Source organism: Oncorhynchus kisutch, linkage group LG1 (genome assembly GCF_002021735.2).
Source record: "Oncorhynchus kisutch isolate 150728-3 linkage group LG1, Okis_V2, whole genome shotgun sequence".
Taxonomy (NCBI): Eukaryota; Metazoa; Chordata; class Actinopteri; order Salmoniformes; family Salmonidae; genus Oncorhynchus; species Oncorhynchus kisutch.
This window is the reverse complement of record NC_034174.2, coordinates 66,339,587-66,361,971: the sequence shown is the minus strand read 5'-3', so window position 1 is coordinate 66,361,971 and position 22,385 is coordinate 66,339,587. Positions and strand designations below refer to the sequence as shown.

The following is a 22,385-nucleotide window of genomic DNA, read 5'->3' as shown; positions in this document are numbered from 1 at the left end:
TCTAACAAATATTTATACTAAAATAGCAGTTGAGTTAAATTCTTTTGAATTCTCAGCTTGAAATATTGAATTTGCCAAACGTTATTTCAATGTTCAAAAGTAAGGGAAATAAGCATTGCTTGCTGTTTGGTGTTTTAGGCTGGGTTTCTGTACAACACTTTGTGACATCAGCTGACAGTAAGGGCTTTATAAATACATTTTATTGATAAGGCCTACTGTCCGAATTGGTCAGAATAATGAAGCCTAGGCTAATGAATTTTGAAGTTGTTTTGAATGAATCATTTTGTTGAATTCATGTAAAGAAAGATAAAACAAAGATTTATAAAAGTTACTAAATGTAATTTTATTACAATGTAGCAAGTGTAGAGTAAAACTACCATTCGAATAGCTTATCAGCAGAACATAACAAACCTTTCATACATTTTTTTAATCACTTGACAAAAGAAAGCTTTACACATTTTCATAACAAATACCAATGAATTTACATAAAAAAATGTACAAATAAGTGCAAATAATCTGATGCTTGTTTTATATGTAACAGACATTTTCTGCATTATGTTTCAACAGAAGATTGTGATTCAAACCAACCTAAAAGGACATTTAGTCAGTTGTCTGAATGCTATATAAGCTTTGAAAGCCAGAATGTTGACCCTTTTAAGTTATCATCTTCTGGAACTTCAAGGTCCACATTTGATGCACTGAAGTCGAGACTTCTGAGTGTATGAGATCTACAGTTTGACTCTTCCTTGTGATGATTTTTCAGGCTCCCAGTTCCGTCTGGTACATCCTCTTTGAGATGTTTGGGAAATACAGTGACAAAATATCCTTCTTCATCTTCAGACATTTTGGGGTTTGAACCATGAGTAAAATTTGGCATGGAAGTTCCAATTTCAGACTGTTTTGGACTCCTTTTTGTTCTGCCAGTTTCACCAGCTGGGGCTTTCCTATGATGTTTATTGCCCTTGAGGTCAGTTCTACTCAAATTTAAATCTGGCTGTGAAACCTCTACTCCATACCTTGGGGGTGGGAGTTTAGGAACTGAGGCGTTAATACTGGCAGGACTTGAGTCTATATCAAGGTCTGGTATTCTTGTATGACTACCCAATTTAGAAGTCTTGGATTTGGGCATTTTTAATTTCCCTGTGGGATCATGAAGGTCTGAACCTCTCAGTTCCAAACCAGATGCTTTATACTCAACTTTTGGCAAATCAATATCTGCAATGGGATAACTGGCCCTTCCTTTGACCTTCCTAGACTTCCTATCAGTGTGTGGCAGTGTCACTTCTGTATCTATGTCTTCTGCTTGCACTTTTATATGTGCTCCACCTGGGATATCAGATCTGCGTTTACTATGAGATGCCACTTTGTATTCTGGGCTTCTGGTATCAGCTTTGGGTATGCTCAGGCTGACATCTGGGTGACTAACTTTCAAGTCTGGTGCTTTTAGATTCACTTTAACCTTTGGAGGAGAAATGTCATTTGTTTTCATAAAGTCCATATGTGTACCTGCCCTTAGATTGGGACTTCCAAACTGAGGCAATTTAAAGGATGGCAGTTTGAATTTTTCAGATTGTATAGCAATGTCACTGTCTGGCAAATTGAGATCAGCTTGGGGGCCTTTGAGATTACCAGAGGGAACATTTATGTCTAAATCTGGACTACCGATCCCTGTGTTTACTTTCGGGGCTGACAAACTCAGGTCCGGTCCATCAATGTCTCCATCTATTCCAGGATCTGGACCTTTCAAGCCAGAAAGGACGAATTTAGGCATTTTGAGGTGGGGCATTTTGAATTTCCCAGAGGGTGAATCAATGTTCATATCTGGAGTGTCTACATCTATTTTAGGGGCGTCTAGGTCAACTGTAGGTAGGTCCAGGTGTCGTGAACCAATCCCACCTTTCATATTTGACAATTTAAAACCTATGTCAGCACTGATGTCATGATCTGGTCTTTTTGGACTAGACAACACAAATTTAGGCATTTTGGGCATTTTGAATGAAGGAGTGTTGATGTCCAAATCAGGGGCTTTTATGCTATCATTTGGCCTCTCTATGGTTGGAACTCTGAATCTACCTGAGGGCATATCTGGAGCATTGAGGTCTAGTTTGGGCCCTCTGATATGACCCTTAGGTAGTCTCAAATCTGGGGGACTGATTCCCCCTTTTAGCTTTGGTGCTGAGAGGTCAATATTGGGTAAATCATAAACTACATTTGGGCCAGATAGTCCAAAATCAGGCATCTTCAAATCAGGCATTTTTAGACCTGTTTTGGGACCTTTGAGGTTAGCTGTGGGGGTATTGATATCAATATCTGGGCCCTCTAAGTCTCCATCAATGTCAACATCTGGTCTCTTTAGGCCCCTGAATTTAGGCATTTTAAATTTGGGCATTTTTAATTTCCCAGAAGATGCATTTATGTCAAGATCTGGGGGATTCACATCTAGTTTAGGGGCTTTGAGGTCAGCATCTGGTAAATGCATGTCTGGGGAACCAATTCCCCCCTTTATCTTTGGGGCTTTGAAATTCAGTTTTGTGGATTTTGGCATTTTACCAGTCAGCCCAACTTTGGGCATTTTCAGTTTACCAGAGGGGCCGTTAATGTCCAGATCAGGAGCATTCAGATCAACCTTTGGTTTCTTCAATGTAGGTACATTGACTTTACCTGAGGGCATATTAAAGTTTACATCTGGTGCATTGAGGTCTAATTTGGGGCCTTTGAGGTCTACATGTGGCAGATCCAAATCTGGGGGACTTATTCCCCCTTTAAACTTGGGGGCTGAAAGATTTAAGTCAGGCCCCTTAATTTTTGGTCCAGAGAATCCTAAATCTGGCATCTTGAAAGTTGGCATTTTGAGTTTTCCTGCTGGACTGTCAATATCAGTGTCTGGAAGGTTTAGGTCTGCTTTGGGACCCTTACGTTTGGGAGATGACAAGTTCAGATCTGGTCCCTCTATAGCGCCATTAATGTCAACATCTGGTCCCTTTAGGCCTCTGAATTTAGGCACCTGGAATTTCCCTGAGGGTGCATTGATGTCGAGATCTGGAGCATTCACATCTAGTTTCGGGGCTTTGAGGTCAGCATCTGGTAAATTCAGGTCTGGAAAATCAATTCCCCCCTTCATCTTTGGAGCTTTAAGATTTAATTTGGGAGATTTTGGCATTGTACCAGACAGCCCAAATTTAGGCATCTTGAATTTCCCTGAGGGTGCATTGATGTCGAGATCTGGAGCATTCACATCTAGTTTAGGGGCTTTGAGGTCAGCATCTGGGAAATTCAGGTCTGGAAAATCAATTCCCCCCTTCATCTTTGGAGCTTTAAGATTTAATTTGGGAGATTTTGGCATTGTACCAGACAGCCCAAATTTAGGCATCTTGAATTTCCCTGAGGGTGCATTGATGTTGAGATCTGGAGCATTCACATCTAGTTTAGGGGCTTTGAGGTCAGCATCTGGTAAATTCAGGTCTGGAAAATCAATTCCCCCCTTCATCTTTGGAGCTTTAAGATTTAATTTGGGAGATTTTGGCATTGTACCAGACAGCCCAAATTTAGGCATCTTGAATTTCCCTGAGGGTGCATTGATGTTGAGATCTGGAGCATTCACATCTAGTTTAGGGGCTTTGAGGTCAGCATCTGGTAAATTCAGGTCTGGAAAATCAATTCCCCCCTTCATCTTTGGAGCTTTAAGATTTAATTTGGGAGATTTTGGCATTGTACCAGACAGCCCAAATTTAGGCATCTTGAATTTCCCTGAGGGTGCATTAATGTTGAGATCTGGAGCATTCACATCTAGTTTAGGGGCTTTGAGGTCAGCATCTGGGAAATTCAGGTCTGGAAAATCAATTCCCCCCTTCATCTTTGGAGCTTTAAGATTTAATTTGGGAGATTTTGGCATTGTACCAGACAGCCCAAATTTAGGCATCTTGAATTTCCCTGAGGGTGCATTAATGTTGAGATCTGGAGCATTCACATCTAGTTTAGGGGCTTTGAGGTCAGCATCTGGGAAATTCAGGTCTGGAAAATCAATTCCCCCCTTCATCTTTGGAGCTTTAAGATTTAATTTGGGAGATTTTGGCATTGTACCAGACAGCCCAAATTTAGGCATCTTGAATTTCCCTGAGGGTGCATTGATGTCGAGATCTGGAGCATTCACATCTAGTTTAGGGGCTTTGAGGTCAGCATCTGGTAAATTCAGGTCTGGAAAATCAATTCCCCCCTTCATCTTTGGAGCTTTAAGATTTAATTTGGGAGATTTTGGCATTGTACCAGACAGCCCAAATTTAGGCATCTTGAATTTCCCTGAGGGTGCATTGATGTTGAGATCTGGAGCATTCACATCTAGTTTAGGGGCTTTGAGGTCAGCATCTGGGAAATTCAGGTCTGGAAAATCAATTCCCCCCTTCATCTTTGGAGCTTTAAGATTTAATTTGGGAGATTTTGGCATTGTACCAGACAGCCCAAATTTAGGCATCTTGAATTTCCCTGAGGGTGCATTGATGTTGAGATCTGGAGCATTCACATCTAGTTTAGGGGCTTTGAGGTCAGCATCTGGTAAATTCAGGTCTGGAAAATCAATTCCCCCCTTCATCTTTGGAGCTTTAAGATTTAATTTGGGAGATTTTGGCATTGTACCAGACAGCCCAAATTTAGGCATCTTGAATTTCCCTGAGGGTGCATTGATGTCGAGATCTGGAGCATTCACATCTAGTTTCGGGGCTTTAAGGTCAGCATCTGGTAAATTCAGGTCTGGAAAATCAATTCCCCCCTTCATCTTTGGAACTTTAAGATTTAATTTGGGAGATTTTGACATTTTACCAGACAGCCCAAATTTGGGCATTTTCAGTTTACCAGAGGGGCCATTAATGTCCAGATTAGGAGCATTCAGATCAACCTTTGGTTTCTTCAATGTAGGTACTTTGACTTTACTTGAGGGCATATTAAAGTTTACATCTGGTTTATTGAGGTCTAATTTGGGGCCTTTGAGGTCTCCATCTGGCAAATCCAAATCTGGGGGACTAATTCCCCCTTTAAACTTGGGGGCTGAAAGATCCAAGTCTGGATTCTTTACCTCAAAGTCAGGCCCTCGTACATCTGGCCCTGAGAAGCCAAAGTCTGGCACCTTTAAACTTGGCATCTTTAATTTTCCAGATGGGCTACCAACATCCAAGTCTGGTCGTTTGGAAGATAATAAGCTCAGATCTGGTCCATCCAAGTTTCCAGCAATGCCAACCTCAGGCCCTTTAGGGCCCGAAAGGGCAAATTTAGGCATCTTAAACTTTGGCATTTTGAATTTTTCTGAGGGTGCATCAATGTCAATATCTGGAGTGTTTATTTCTAATTTAGGTGCTTTCAGGTTGACTTTGGGTAAATTCAAGTCAGGCGCATCAAGCCCACCTTTTATCTTGGGAGCTTTGAGACTTACCTTTGGTGTTTTTACATCAGCATCAATGCCCAGATCAGGTCTTTTTAGGCCAGATAACCCAAATTTGGGCATCTTCAGTTTACCAGAGGAGGCATCCACATTGAAATCAGGTGCTTTGAGTTCTGCATGTGGTTCCTGTAGTTTGAATTTACCTGAGGGTATGTCAATATCTGGAGTACTGAGGTCAGGCAGACGGACGTCTAATGGACACATCTCAGCCGCTGAGAGGTCCAGGTCTGGAGTCCGAACTCTTGGTCCAGATATATTAAAGTCAGGCATACCAAGACTTAGTGTTTTGATCTTCCCAGATGGGATACCAATGTTTGCATCTGGTAACTCTATATCTATTTTGGAACCTTTAAGGTCTACTGAAGGTAAATCTAGATCAGGGTCATTCAGGTCAGGAGCACCAATCAAAGAGGTTTTAAGATGCATGTTTGGTGTCTTTAAAACTGCATCAATGTCTAAATTTGGTCCTTTTGGTACTGTGTGAGAGAGCCTAACCTTAGGCAATTCAAAATAACCAGAGGGATCATACACATCAAGGTTGGGGGTTTTCAGTTTCTTGGAGGACCAGACTCTGATTTTATTTGATGGCATATTCATTATGCTGACATATGGGGCTTGCAGGTCTAGATTAGGACCTTTGAGATTAACATCTGGTGTTTGTAGGTCTCTTTGGGGACCTTTAAAATTAACTCCAAGCATATCTTTATCTGGGATCCTCATATTTGGTGTATCAACCTCAAGGCTGGGTACCTTTACTCTGGGTCCAGAGAGACCCAAGTCAGGTATCTTAAATTTGGGCATTTTAACATTTTTGCCTCTTTCAATATCAAACATTGGGGCATTGATATTTAAAGCATCTATATCAGTTTCAAGATTTGGCCTTTCCAGGTTAACTGATGGAGCATCAATGTTTAGTGACCCATTCAAATGAGGCAGGGAGAGATCTGATGTACTAATGTTGGCATTAGGCAATGAAAGTTCTCCACCGCGAGCATCAGGTACCTTGCCTTTGACATCAAGTTTAGGCACCTTTAACTTTGGAGCAGAGAATTTGAGGTCTGGAGACTCTAGGTAGGTAGGAGCATCTACTTTGGGTGTCTCCACAACTGGGTAATCCGTGTTGAGGACAGGGAGTTTGAGGTCATCTTTCACTTTAGGCTTGTCCCAGAGAGATCCCGGTCCCTTGCCCTTCACCTGTCCATTATGGGAGCCTCTTTCCCCAGCACCTGCAGGTTGTCCAGGGCTGTCATCTGTCATGAACCTATTTATTTTGGCATTGTAGAGTCTATTATATGAATCCTTCAGCATCTGTGAAGAGAAACCAATCCTTAAAGGGACAGTTCAAGATGTTGGCAAAGAAGCCCTTTTATCAACCTCCCCAGAGTCAGGTGAACTCGTGGATACCATTTTTATGTTTTTGCCTCCAGTATGAAGGACGTTGGAGGTAGTTTTACTGGGCCAATGCTAACTAGCATTACGGCAATGACTGGAAATTCTACAGGAACATCTAGCATGCTAGCTTTCAGTCATTGCGCTAATGCTAGTTAGCAACTTCCTTCAAACTACACGCAGAGACATAAAAATGGTATCCACAAGGTTATCTGACTCTGGGGAAGTAAATAAAGGGCTTCATTGCCAACATCTCAAACTGACCCTTTACCCTTTAACAAACAACATATTTTATCCAGCAACCTTCTGAAATAATTTCCCCCCTCTTATTCTATTTACTAACTATATTCCACAAACCTCCTCTGGTGCTTTGATGCTGTCCAAGGTCCCCATACTCTTGCTCAAATAATTTTTCGTTAGAACTTGAACCTTCTCATCAAATCCATTATCATCCATCAGCTTCAGTATTTTCAACACATCGTCTTTCGAAAGTTGGTCAAAGTTGATCGTGGCACCCACAATTTTATCTCCTGAAAAAATAAACATCTTCACTGTTACACATCTTCACTGTTTTACTGTTCCACAAAATTCGGACAACAATCCAAAATGTGAAATGTAAGTACCGCAACAGAAAGTGTATACATTAAATAAGAGACTCATACCTTCTTTGAGCCCGTGATTGCCAGAAGAGCCACCGATAATGCTGGAGATGACCAATCCTCCTTTTTCTGATTCCTCCAGCATCAGCCCCTCAGACAGGCTCCTTCTTCTCCGGTGACCAGGCTAAAAGCAGATATACAAAGGTAGGTGTGTAGCATCAGCATTGCTCATGTTTCAATAACCCAAACATCAAGTAGAATTTCAACAATGAACTTAAAAATGTTATTTACAATAGATTTTTTTAAATAGATTTTAAAAATAGAATTCACTTCCAGAAAGCAATGTTGGGGCATAGGTGTTTTTCAAAAAGTAAATTTCCTGTTGCTTAGCTTATTGTGTTGGAATATGCTTGTTATTACCATCATCATGGCTAATGGATAAATGATCTCACATACCATGATAGTTCTGATGTTTTCACAGCAGCCATTAATGAAATCAATTAAAAATACATTTTGCTTGGTTTCATTCTATAATTATCAAATCATATAGGCCTAAACATTGCAGCATACTTTCATAGCCTTCAAGAGTATCAAATGCAAAGAAAGGTAATATTTCCACTCCAGAATAAAAACTACAAACAAATACAATAATGGCACAGCTCATTTTACCATAAAGACCAAAATCAGCTGAAACCACAACTAAAGAGGGGCTATGGAGGGGTAGCCTGTTTACATAAGCAAATAGGTACATGGTTGACACCCAGGTAGCTGTACCTTTGAGGTATTTGAGGTGTGGCCTTGGGAGCTGGAGGGAACAACAGGAACAAGATTGTCCATGGAAATAGAGACAAGTGCACTATAGTTGGGTGTACACTCAGAAGTGACTTAATCATCATCAAATATGAATATGTAAAAATATGAATCACTCAGATTTACTAAACTACACTGAGTATACCAAACATTAGGAACACCTAATGCACTCCCATTTTGCCCTCAGAACAGCCTCAAATGTTTGGGGCATGGACTCTACAAGGTGTCGAAAGTGCTCCACAGGGATGTTGGCCCATGTTGACTCCAATGCTTCCCACGGTTGTGTCAAGTTGGCTGGATGTCCTTTGGGTGGTGGACCATTCTTAATACACACTGGAAATGGTTGAGTGTGAAAAACCCAGCAGAAAACTTAAATCAGTTTTACCTCATTTTTATCAGCAAGGTTACAGCAACATGTTGTTGAATGCCTTTCATTGTGCAACCAGAGGGAAAAAGATTCTAGACCACCTTTACTCCACACACAGAGACGAGTTCAAAGCTCTCCCTTGCCCTCCATTTGGCATATCTGACCATAATTATATCCTCCTGATTCCTGCTTACAAGCAAAAATTCAAGCAGGAAGCACCACTGACTCGGTCTATAATAAAGTGGTCAGATGAAGCAGATGCTAAACTACAGGACTGTTTTGCTAGCACAGACTGGAATATGCTCCAGGATTCTTCCGATGGTATTGAGGAGTACACCACACTCACTGGCTTTGTCAATAAGTGCATCGAGGACTTCGTCCCCACAGTGACTGTACGTACATACCCCAACCAGAAGCCATGGATTACAGTCAACATTCGCTCTGAGCTAAAGGGTAGAGCTGCCGCTTTCAAGGAGCGGGACTCTAACACAGAAACTCATAAGAAATCCCTCTATGACCTCCGAAAGAACGTATCAAACAGGCAAAACATCAATACAGGACTAAGATCGAAACGTGCTACACCGGCTCCGATGCTCGTCGGATGTGGCAGGGCTTGCAAACGATTACAGACTACAAAGGGAAGCACAGCCGAGAGCTGCCCAGTGACACAATAGCCTACCAGACAAGCTAAATAACTTCTATGTTCGCTTCGAAGCAAGTAACACTGAAACATGCATGAGAGCATCAGCTGTTCCGGACGACTGTGTGATCATGCTCTCCGCAGCTGATGTGAGTAAGACCTTTAAACAGGTCAACATTCCGCAGGGCCAGGCGGATTACCAGGACGTGTACTCCGAGCATGCGCTGACCAACTGGCAAGTGTCTTCACTGACATTTTCAACCTCTCCCTGTCTCAGTCTTTAATACCTCTTAGGGAGGCTGCGAATTTTCGTAGCTTTTTGTTAAAAATCGCGCAACATTTCAGCGCCCTGCTACTCATGCCAGGAATATAGTATATGCATATGATTAGTATGTGTGGATAGAAAACACTCAGACGTTTCTAAAACTGGTTAAATCACGGCTGTGACTATAACAGAACGTGCGTTTCATCGAAAGTGCAGGAAAATCTGATCACTGAAAATGGGAAAATATATCCATGCGCCACTTCAACCCATTGTTAAAAGTGACCCACATTAAATGGGGCCGAGGTTGCAATACCTACAGCTTCCACACGATGTCAACAGTCTTGTCATTTGTCTCGGATTTGTTTCTTGGTCAAACCGAAACAAGGCAGCCGATTTATTCCGGTCTCCGACCGGATGTTTTGGTTGAGAAATATACGGACATGATTTCAAGACGTGGAGCTATAGAAAAAACATCGCCCCGTGATCATTTTGATAGATTATTAACGTTTACTAATACCTAAAGTTGCATTACAAAAGTATTTTGAAGTGTTTTGTGAAAGTTTATCGTCGACCTTTTTAATTTTTAAAAATGACGTTGCGTTATCAAACTCAGTTTTTTCCTTGATTACACAGTCTTCATAGATCGATATCTAGGCTATATATGGACCGATTTAATCGAAAAAAAGACCCAAATAAATGTTTATGGGACATCTAGGAGTGCCAAGAAAGAAGCTCGTCAAAGGTAATGAATGTTTTATATTTTATTTCTGCGTTTTGGGTAGCGCCGGCTACCGCAAAATCTGTCGTGTTAGGTGACGTTGCAGTATTTTGGGGGTACATGCTATCAGATAATAGCTTCTCATGCTTTCGCCGAAAAGCATTTTACAAATCTGACTTGGTGGATAGATTCACAACGAGTGTAGCTTTAATTCACTACCTTGAATGTGTATTTTAATGAAAGTTTAATGAAATTATGAGTTTTATCAAAAACTATAGGTGGCGCTCTGAAATCCGCTGAGTGTTGTTCCTGCATGGGAACAGCATTCTGTCATCCTTAAGAAGTTAATACCAACATGTTTCAAGCAGACCACCATAGTCACTGTGTCCAAGAACACTAAGGTAACCTGCCTAAATGACTACCAACCCGTAGCACTAATGTCTGTAGCCATGAAATGCTTTGAAAGGCTGGTCATGACTCACACCAACACCATTATCACAGAAACCCACTCCAATTTGCATACCGCACCAAAAGATCCACAGATGATGCAATCTCTATTGCACTCCACACTGCCCTTTCACACCTGGACAAAAGGAACACCTATGTGAAAATGCTATTCATTGACTACAACTCAGCATTCAACACCATAGTGCCCTCAAAGCTCATCACTAAGCTAAGGACCCTGGGACTAAACACCTCCCTCTGCAACTGGATCCTGGACTTCCTGATGGGCCACCCCCAGATGGTAAGGGTAGGTAACAACACATCCGCCACATCCGCCTTCAACACGGGGGCCCCTCAGGGGTGCCACCTCAGTCCCCTCCTGTACTCCCTGTTCACTCATGACTGCACGGCCAGGCTCGACTCCAACACCATCATTAAGTTTGCTGATGACACAACAGTGGTAGGCCTGATCACTGACAAAGATGAGACAGCCTATAGGGAGGAGGTCAGAGACCTTACCGTGTGGTGCAAGGAAACAACCTCTCCCTCAACTTGATCAAGACAAAGGAGATGATTGTGGACTACAGGAAAAGGAGGACCGAGCACGCCCCCATTCTCATCGACGGGCCTGTAGTGGAGCAGGTTCAGAGCTTCAAGTTCCTTGGCGTCCACATCACCAACAAACTAACATGGTCCAAGCACACCAAGACCATCATTGAGAAGGCACGAGAAAACCTATTCCCCCTCGGGAGACTGAACAGATTTGGCATGGGTCCTCAGATCCTCAAAAGGTTATACAGCTGCACCATCGAGAGCATCCTGACGGGTTGCATCACTGCCTGGTATGGCAACTGCTAGGCCTCCGACCGCAAGTCACTACAGAGAATAGTGTGTAAGGCCCAGTACATTACCGGGGCCAAGTTTCCTGCCATCCAGGACCTCTATACCAGGCGGTGATTTCAAAGACTCCAGCCACCCTGGACTGTTCTCTCTGTTAACGCATGGCAAACGGTATCGGAGCGCCAAGTCTAGGTCCAAGAGGCTTCTAAACAGCTTCTACCCCCAAGCCATAAGACTCCTGAACGGCTAATAAAATGGCTACCCAGACTATTTGCATTGCCCCCCCCCCCCTCCCTCTTCTGAGCTGCTGCTATTCTCTGTTATTATCTATGCATAGTCATTTTAATAACTCTACCTACATGTACATATTACCTTAATTACTCTGTACCGGTACCCTCTGTATACAGCCCCGCTATTGTTATTTTCAGCTGCTCTTTAATTATTTGTTATTCTTATCTCTTACTTTTTGTTTAGGTATTTTCTTAAAACTGCAATGTTGGTTAAGGGCTTGTAAGTAAGCATTTCACTGTAAGGTCTACCTACACCTGTTGTATTTGGCGCGTGTGACAAATACAATTTGATTTGATTTGAGTTGTTCTTGACACAAATCAGTGCGCCTGGCACCTACTACCGTAGCCCGTTCAATGGCACTTAAATGTTTTGTCTTGACCATTCACCGTCTGAATAGCACACATACATGTCTCAATTGTCTCAAGGTTTAAAAATTATTCTTTAACCTGTCTCCTTCCCTTCATCTACGCTGATTGACGTGGATTTACCAAGTGACATCAATAAGGGATCATAGCTTTCAGCTGGATTCACCTGGTCAGCAATGTTCCCTCTAGACTCGAGACTGGCTGCGAATGTTTATTGAATTGTTTTATTTCTGCCTTTTCTATTCCAGACATTCTGAAATTCACTAAAGCATCCCATGTATGTAACTTTAGTCTTTCACTTTTCAATGCTGCGCAGCTCCCTCGGGCTGTTGACGGTAGGTGCACCCGATTCCGCTGCCTGGCGCACTTGGCAGGAGAACTGTTGCGATTTTGAACCATTTAATGTGTCTGAAGGTACAACTCTACCTTCCCAACAGGCCCGGAGAGTCTGTGTACTATATATCTACCACTGGCCAATCCGAGGGCTCAGATGACCATGTCTGCAATAACGTGGCAGGCATAAAAGAAAACTACAGCAAAGTTGAAACTGTCAGATTTCAAAACGTTTCAAACCATGAGAGACTGTCAATTCATTTTTATGAGTGTGTTCATGTTTAAGTTCTTACTCAGCACTGTCAAGGCTTTGTATTCAACACTTTTATAAATCATAAAATGTACATTCTTCCTATTTCCACTCAGCTTTAAAACAAGCACTGCAGTAGTAATGAATGAGCACTGGTGTAAAGTACTAAAGCAAAAATACTTGAAATTACTACTTAAGTAGTTTTTTGGGTTATCTGTACTTTACTATTTATATTTTTGACAACTTTCACTTTCACTTCACTACATTCCTAAAGAAAATGATGTACTTTTTACTCCATACATTTCCCTGACACCCAAAAGTACTCATTACATTTTGAATGCTTAGCAGGACAGGAAATGGTCTAATTCACACACTTATCAAAAGAACATCCCTGATCATCCATACTGCCTCTGATCTGGCGGACTCACTAAACACATGCTTCGTTTGTAAATTATATCTCAGTGTTGGAGCGTGGCCCTGGATATCCGTAACATAAGGAATTTGAAATTAGTTATACTTTTACTTTTGATACTTAAGTATATTTTAGCAATTACATTTACTTTTGATACTTAAGTATATTTAAAACCAAATACTTTTAGACTTTTACTCAAGTAGTATTTTAGTGGATGACTTTCACTTTTACTTGAGTCATTTTTTATTCAGGTATCATTACTTTTGTTCAAGTATAACAATTGGGTACTTTTTCCACCACTGAATGAGTAGGAAAGCGTATCGATAGGCTTGCATTGTTGTTATTATTAGCAGCTTGGATCTTTTTTAATATCGAAGAATATTTAACTTACTCTGTTCATAGGAGAAACAACATGAATTTGTGCATGCGGCAGAAATAAAGCGGTGGCACTCGAATTTTGCCATCAGCTGGAAGACGGTGACCCTTTGTGGTCAGTGTCAGTGGTGGAAAGGGAGAGAGGAGGGATGTAAATCAGAGCTGTAGTAGGCCTATATGCAAATATACCATTGCCATATATGGATCTGTGCCATTTACTTTGAGCTGGACTGTGTTTACAGCATGAGCGGTCTTGAGTAGATGTGCTTGTTTTAGGATCAAATGTATTTCTTCCAAAATGAAGGAGAAGTAAGAGAGAGATAGAGAGATTTCGTATTTTTTTTCCACTTTCAGTTTCACCGACTTAGCTAGCAAATGCAGCTAGCTAGTTTAGCCTACTCAAACACCCTGCTCAAACAGAGGGATGCTATGTTAACTAGCTACTGTGGCTATGACTATCCAACACAACATTGCAACTCTTCCAAGTCAAGGTAAGCTGCCGGTGTAAGTGCTAAACTGCTTACTTACTGCACACTGTAATGTTACTTCATGATCCTAGTGGGTTTACTAACACGTTAGTTCTGTTAGCTATGCTGACTATTACGTTACTTTAGCTAATATGGTGACAACGATGTAGGCTGTGTGTAGCGGGTATGATATGGTTTGGCATTGAAAGATTTTTTTTGCCAGGTCACATACAGCTGTGTTGTGCATTGAAGTCCATAAGCGAAGGGAAACAGTGAGAGCAGGAGAGCGCATACATGCGAGAAGGAATACAACATGGCTGCTACGAAAGTGAACTGTGTTTTAGCATGATCAGGGGTGTATTTGTTCTGCAGATTCTGTTGAAAAATGATTATTAAACGGAAGCAAACGGATCAAAACTGGAATAAACATACCTACATTTGTCCAATAGAAACTCTCGTATGCAAGTGTTGGACTAGTGATTACACTGTATATCAGCTAGAAGCAGGCAAGTAGTGTGCAAGGCAGTATTAAATGTGTCACTGTGTGTTCATGTGTCACTGTCTGTCATCTAACATTTTTCTCTCGACCTGTGTGCACCTACGTTGTAAACTTTCGTTCAATAGGCTAGGTTGTAGCAACCTCATGATGGGTATAGGGAGTATCATGTAGTAGCCTAAACCTATCGCAGTTACAATGAACTGGGTGAATGGAATATGAATGACAGTCATCCAATATGCTGTAATAGAAATAAGGCCTACTCATGAAAAAAAAAATCGTCCTCCCTCATCTTAAATGGCACTGACTGCCACCGTCTGGTAGGCCCACATTATGATCAAATATCCTCAGTAGCCTACTTGGCCACTGTTAAAACTTAAAGCAGGAACAGCCTCAGTGTTCACAGTAAATGCACACTGGAGGTTGCACAGAAATGTCACAATGCTGAAATTTGCTCAGTGCTGCAAAAGGTACCTGGTTCCTGAGTTAATTAAGCAATTAACATACCATCATGTATAAAACAAAAGCTGGGCAAGCCATTATTTTGGCTACCATGGCTATTCTTCCATTTTGGCTACTATGGCTATGCCCCCATAGGATGAAAATGACCTCATTCACAGGGCCCGAGTGGTCACTGAATGGTTTGATGAGCATGAAAACGATGTAAACCAAATGCCATGGCAGTCTCAGTCACCAGATCTCAACCCAATGGAACACTTATGGGAGATTCTGGAGTGGCGCCTGAGACAGCGTTTTCCAACACTATCAACAAAACATCAAATTACAAACTTTCTTGAGGAAGAATGGTGCCTCATCCCTCCAATAGAGTCCCAGCAGACACTTGTAGAATCTATGCCAGGGTGCATTGAAGCTGATGTGGCTCGTGGTGGCCCAACGCCCTATTAAGACACTTTATGTTGGTGTTTCCTTTATTTTGGCAGTTACCTGTATATGCACTCAAAGAAGAGTGGACTGACAGTAAGCTAAAAGCTGCAATCATTCTTTATGAAACATGACAATTACTCTGTTAAAATAATTCCCATTATTTGACTTTCATTCACATTGTGCAGAGCTGTAAGAGATTAGAGGCTGACTGAGATTTTCTCCAAATCTAAAATTGTATTTTATGGACTCTCTTTTGACTCAAGACAAACTGTATGCATGTGAATATTTAACTTTTAATATGTACTGTACTGTACATACTAATGTACAAAAATATGCCAATTCAGAGTGTCTCTTCAAAATCTATGGCTTCTTCTACTCTATATGCATTCTTAATATTTTTTTCAGGTAAAACATATTTCACATCAGCATATTAAAACATGATCCATGCCAATAGTTACTGTAGACATTTGCATTACAAACCTGCACATACTGTTGCAAACTTGACACTCATCCAGTTACTACAACGATTACATCATTGTGGACTTCTTAAACAAAGCAATAGTACTTGGCTACTTGGCACCATATAGTCTGGATGGAGTACTTAAGCAAAAGTTGACAACTCTTACCTTAGGCTCCATTGGGCAATTTTGACTGGGTTTGCTCTTGTTATTCAGCCATTGAAGAGTTTAACCGCCAATGTGAGAGAGTTACGACACAGTGTTATCGGTTTCTGCCGTTTACTCCTGTAGGACTGCCTACCCCGTGCCTCAGTCAGCGAAAGCATACTCTCCGCTAAAGCAGACAAACAGGTTCCACATTTGGCATGTCTTTCCAGCTGCACACCGTCACACACACCCTCCACACCGTCACACACCCTCCACACCGTCACACACCCCACCCAGTCCAGGTAGGCACGGTGATCACTGAAACCTGGCCTCTCAAGACTGGAACTGTGAGATAGAGGGGGAAAAACAAACAGAGCATTCTCCACACCAAGACAGGTGGAAAACAAATGGTCCGGTAAAAGAAAAGAAAATGCAGAGGTGTGCCAAAAAGTTGTCTTGTTTCAAGGGAGGGCCAGCTAGGCGTTCATTCATGACTCATGGTAAGACACAACAATGAAGATGTGGCATGATTTAGGGATTAGATTTGATTTATGAGACATAACATTCTTACTATGTAACCATACCTTTAAGATGGGGCTCCTCCTCCTTCCAATTACCGTAAATGACAATTAAGTAATCGTACTGACATTCTGATCAACCCAAACTCAACAAAACAATAACATGGGATATGTAAAACAGAAATATAACTAATGACTAATTATGACGATTATCATAATGAACTTCAAGCAGTAGAGCCATTTTATTTTGAACATGTTACACCTTCATATTACTGTACATGAGAGTACTGACCTCAAGTGAAAACGCTGTATGTAAAGGCGATTCTCCCTGAGATGTTCTCTCTTACAGTGTATTACAAAACAGAAACATTCTCAAATGACTGATATGCAGTAGTTCTACTACAGAATGGCTTGAAATCATCAGATGTAACAATATTGTGAAGAGCTTCCAAACAAATGTTCTCTGTGTGAATGGCAAACAAATAGAAAAAGAGTAACTTTAAAACGTCTTTATTTATCTCAGTCTATTCGTCTGCAACACGTCCATAGAGCAAACAGTGTGTAAACATGCATTTTATCTATGTGAAGTATGTCCATTATTGTGCACTCTGTCTAGCTATAAAGGTCATACTGCCAACAGACCAGGTGCAAGAGGAATCTCAGACATTCATAAATAATTGACGATGCTGCAAAGTGAATGACTGTCTTACTCTAGGAAGACAACTTTTCAATCAAAATCCATTATAGCTCTATAAATGACTCCCTTCAATACAAAAGCAATTAACGTGCTGATTCCATGTTCCTTCATTACCTCTGTGCTACTGACACATCAGTTCTTTTGTACCACATTAATGAGTTTCCTGAATAAAAAGCAGATAAATTCCACAATGCCCAGGTTAGAAAATGAACCCGGCTTCCTAAAATGTAGTAAAAGAATAATCTCGCTTGGGTTGGACTATTCAGACCTTGCTCTCTGAGGTGAAATGTCAGTCGGTGGACCCCAAGGCAGAGGTCTCAGCCCATAACCACATACAGTATCTAGGATCAGATTTCCCTACCCCCAATCCTAAACTTAACGATCATGGGGATTAGAAAAATCATACCCTGGACCAGTAATTATTATAGGGCCAACTTCTATCATCTCCATTGGATGGATGGTTGGTTGGTCCACCGATTCCAACCACCATTGGCCTCCTGTGGGGAAACAGAGTGATATCCCCATTGACATTTCCCATTGTCATTAGTCCTCTACTAAGCTATATGTAATTGTTTTAAGAAGGTCATACCAAGGATCATTTAAATATTTGATTTAGAATTTTAAGACCCTTAAAGTATCAAAAAATATTTTGTCAGAGAAAGAAAAGATTATGTTTAATACTGTTTATGCATCAAATAGCTATGATGAGTACACTGTAATCTGTGTCTGTGGGACTGAGTTGGGCCTCTGGGGCTTGAGCTGACAATTGACCAACAGCTGGCATTCCATAGATAAGCTGTGGTGTGTGTGAACCCGAAATAGAGATGGCCTGCCTGGAAGAGTAGAACAATCCCTTATTGTGTCTAATCATCGGGTGCAGATGACCACAGGATGAACCCAGGATGGGTTGGAACCAGCCATGACTAAGCATTGTTGGGTCTCCTATATAAGATCTCTTTTGTGTCATTAAAGGTTAAGCTCTCGGCAACACACACTTCAGAGTGTGTGGTCGACTAGCTTCATTGTTGCAATAATTAATCAATATTAAATAAAGATGATTGTTTGAAGTCTCTCAGTATACATGAATTTCCACAACAATATAAAAAAATTCTCTGGCCTTACTGCTATTAGCCCATACAAACACACTGACTAACAGATTCACTACATGGAACAACAAATATTCCCCCAAAGAATCTGAAGGAAGTTTGTTCTGTAGTTTTTTTACATGTAGTTTTATCTTCCAAGCAAGTTTAAGCAAGTTTATCTGGTTACGCTTGAACGTGTTGTTATAGTGGACAAGCTAACTAATACTATTATTACATAAGGCGCCGGCATTACGTCTGTCTTGAAAAAATTATAGCAGGCTAGATTTACCAAATGAACTGTTTTTATTCAAACTAAAACCCTATGTAAATTACTTTGCTTCTGGGTATGCGCTCTTTATGGACCAAACAACATACGCAGGGATGAGACGCCGTACACCCCGTCCAATGCTTAACACCCCGCCAGTCCTACAATCTAAGCTAGATGCCCTCAATCTCACACAAATCATCAAGGAACCCACCAGGTACAACCCTAACTCTGTAAACAAGGGCACCCTCATAGACGTCATCCTGACCAACTGGCCCTCCAAATACACCTCCGCTGTCTTCAACCAGGATCTCAGCGATCACTGCCTCATTGCCTGTATCCGCTACGGAGCCGCAGTCAAACGACCACCCCTCATCACTGTCAAACGCTCCCTAAAACACTTCTGTGAGCAGGCCTTTCTAATCGACCTGGCCCGGGTATCCTGGAAGGACATTGACCTCATCCCGTCAGTTGAGGATGCCTGGTCATTCTTTAAAAGTAACTTCCTCACCATTTTAGATAAGCATGCTCCGTTCAAAAAATGCAGAACTAAGAACAGATACAGCCCTTGGTTCACCCCAGACCTGACTGCCCTCGACCAGCACAAAAACATCCTGTGGCGGACTGCAATAGCATCGAATAGTCCCCGTGATATGCAACTGTTCAGGGAAGTCCGGAACCAATACACGCAGTCAGTCAGGAAAGCTAAGGCCAGCTTCTTCAGGCAGAAGTTTGCATCCTGTTGCTCCAACTCCAAAAAGTTCTGGGACACTGTGAAGTCCATGGAGAACAAGAGCACCTCCTCCCAGCTGCCCACTGCACTGAGGCTAGGTAACACGGTCACCACTGATAAATCCATGATTATCGAAAACTTCAATAAGCATTTCTCAACGGCTGGCCATGCCTTCCGCCTGGCTACTTCAACCTCGGCCAACAGCTCCGCCCCCCCCGCAACTCCTCGCCCAAGCCTCTCCAGGTTCTCCTTTACCCAAATCCAGATAGCAGATGTTCTGAAAGAGCTGCAAAACCTGGACCCGTACAAATCAGCTGGGCTTGACAATCTGGACCCTCTATTTCTGAAACTATCTGCCACCATTGTCGCAACCCCTATTACCAGCCTGTTCAACCTCTCTTTCATCTCGTCTGAGATCCCCAAGGATTGGAAAGCTGCCGCAGTCATCCCCCTCTTCAAAGGGGGAGACACCCTGGACCCAAACTGTTACACACCTATATCCATCCTGCCCTGCCTATCTAAGGTCTTCGAAAGCCAAGTCAACAAACAGGTCACTGACCATCTCGAATCCCACTGTACCTTCTCCGCTGTGCAATCTGGTTTCCGAGCCGGTCATGGGTGCACCTCAGCCACATTCAAGGTACTAAACGATATCACAACCGCCATCGATAAAAGACAGTACTGTGCAGCCGTCTTCATCGACCTTGCCAAGGCTTTCGACTCCGTCAATCACCATATTCTTATCGGCAGACTCAGTAGCCTCGGTTTTTCGGATGACTGCCTTGCCTGGTTCACCAATTACTTTGCAGACAGAGTTCAGTGTGTCAAATCGGAGGGCATGCTGTCCGGTCCTCTGGCAGTCTCTATGGGGGTGCCACAGGGTTCAATTCTCGGGCCGACTCTTTTCTCTGTGTATATCAATGATGTTGCTCTTGCTGCGCGCGATTCCCTGATCCACCTCTACGCAGACGACACCATTCTATATACTTTCGGCCCGTCTTTGGACACTGTGCTATCTAACCTCCAAACAAGCTTCAATGCCATACAACACTCCTTCCGTGGCCTCCAACTGCTCTTAAACGCTAGTAAAACCAAATGCATGCTTTTCAACCGGTCGCTGCCTGCACCTGCATGCCCGACTAGCATCACCACCCTGGATGGTTCCGTCCTAGAATATGTGGACGTCTATAAGTACCTAGGTGTCTGGCTAGACTGCAAACTCTCCTTCCAGACTCATATCAAACATCTCCAATCGAAAATCAAATCAAGAGTCGGCTTTCTATTCCGCAACAAAGCCTCCTTCACTCAAGCCGCCAAGCTTACCCTAGTAAAACTGACTATCCTACCGATCCTCGACTTCGGCGATGTCATCTACAAAATGGCTTCCAACACTCTACTCAGCAAACTGGATGCAGTCTATCACAGTGCCATCCGTTTTGTCACTAAAGCACCTTATACCACCCACCACTGCGACTTGTATGCTCTAGTCGGCTGGCCCTCGCTACATATTCGTCGCCAGACCCACTGGCTCCAGGTCATCTACAAGTCTATGCTAGGTAAAGCTCCGCCTTATCTCAGCTCACTGGTCACGATGGCAACACCCATCCGTAGCACGCGCTCCAGCAGGTGTATCTCACTGATCATCCCTAAAGCCAACACCTCATTTGGCCGCCTTTCGTTCCAGTACTCTGCTGCCTGTGACTGGAACGAATTGCAAAAATCGCTGAAGTTGGAGACTTTTATCTCCCTCACCAACTTCAAACATCAGCTATCTGAGCAGCTAACCGATCGCTGCAGCTGTACATAGTCTATTGGTAAATAGCCCACCCTTTTCACCTACCTCATCCCCATACTGTTTTTATTTATTTACTTTTCTGCTCTTCTGCACACCAATATCTCTACCTGTACATGACCATCTGATCATTTATCACTCCAGTGTTAATCTGCAAAATTGTAATTATTTGCCTACCTCCTCATGCCTTTTGCACACATTGTATATAGACCCCCCCTTTGTTTTCTACTGTGTTATTGACTTGTTAATTGTTTACTCCATGTGTAACTCTTTGTTGTATGCTCACACTGCTATGCTTTATCTTGGCCAGGTCGCAGTTGCAAATGAGAACTTGTTCTCAACTAGCCTACCTGGTTAAATAAAGGTGAAATAAAAATAAAAGAAATAAATAAAAAGTGCCCATCGGGTGAACTGGCAATAAACTGCCAGCCTGTATGCTCTGCAAACAAAATCATAAGAAAAGTTAGTCTGATACCAAAACTAAATCACAATGTATTTATAATGAGCATGCCCCATTATTGGCTAGACTAAGATTTCATGAATCATGATGCTGTCTGCGATTCAAACTCAGGTCGTCTAATCAAAAGGTACACGTGTTACCATCGCGCCAAACAGCGCTGGTGATAAACAGTGTTATAGGATAATGATTATATATATTGAACACCAGCCCACAACTGATATTAACCTTAAATAATTTAGAATCAAGCAAAATGTCACCAATTATTTAACTGGCAAATCTGCTGCTGACTGGTCGAGTAACCTCTTCTGCCAGGAAGTCCTTCATAAGGTTTAGTGACACGTGCAAGAAATACATCGCCATCCAGACAGAAAGCTCTGACTGGATGTAATACAGCCACCATTCGCTAGGATTTTGTGCTGTATCGCCACCATCTCTCAACAAGACACACACTCATACTCTAGCCATTATCTGGCAGCATCCCCACTCACAACAGTTTGTGTTTGGCTACGCCAACCCTCTAGCTGAGGTGTTTTAGGCGGCATGTCTATGTTGCTACTGCTACGAGAACAAACTCTTTGATCTGGGGCACCGATCGGCACAAACATGAACGGCTTCAGTAGGTTTATTGGCTCCCTAACTAACATTTATTTCATTCTCTGTAATGAACTCATTCTCAGACTCTGAGCTACTCTGTAAATTCAGCCATTTTTGGGAGTTCTAAAATGTTCTCTCCTGCCAGTGAAGCAACAATGCCAATATGGCGATTTACAGTTACAGTTAGCTGGCATTCTAAATCCTAGTGTTTCCATTCCCCTTTAATCCCTTATTTTTGGCACTAAACTATCTCCATATACAG

General features: G+C 42.1%; 1 protein-coding gene across 1 annotated transcript; it reads right to left on the bottom strand.

Annotated features, from left to right (window-relative positions):
* Positions 1-324: 324 nt before the first annotated feature.
* Positions 325-16,105, bottom strand: LOC116374858 (neuroblast differentiation-associated protein AHNAK-like). The gene is made up of 4 exons (XM_031830542.1): positions 16,001-16,105; positions 7,480-7,600; positions 7,175-7,347; positions 325-6,736 (listed from the first exon to the last, which is right to left on the bottom strand). Exons 1-4 carry the CDS (start codon positions 16,010-16,012, stop codon positions 620-622), a joined length of 6,423 nt encoding a protein of 2,140 aa, XP_031686402.1. The 5' UTR covers positions 16,013-16,105; the 3' UTR covers positions 325-619.
* Between the last annotated feature and the right edge of the window lie 6,280 nt (positions 16,106-22,385).

Excerpts from the sequence above, each read along its gene's own strand:
- LOC116374858 (XM_031830542.1), bottom strand. Across the intron at positions 7,348-7,479 it reads CAATCACGGGCTCAAAGAAG|GAGATAAAATTGTGGGTGCC; the intron begins GTATGAGTCTCT and ends TTATTTTTTCAG. Across the intron at positions 6,737-7,174 it reads GCATCAAAGCACCAGAGGAG|ATGCTGAAGGATTCATATAA; the intron begins GTTTGTGGAATA and ends TTCTCTTCACAG.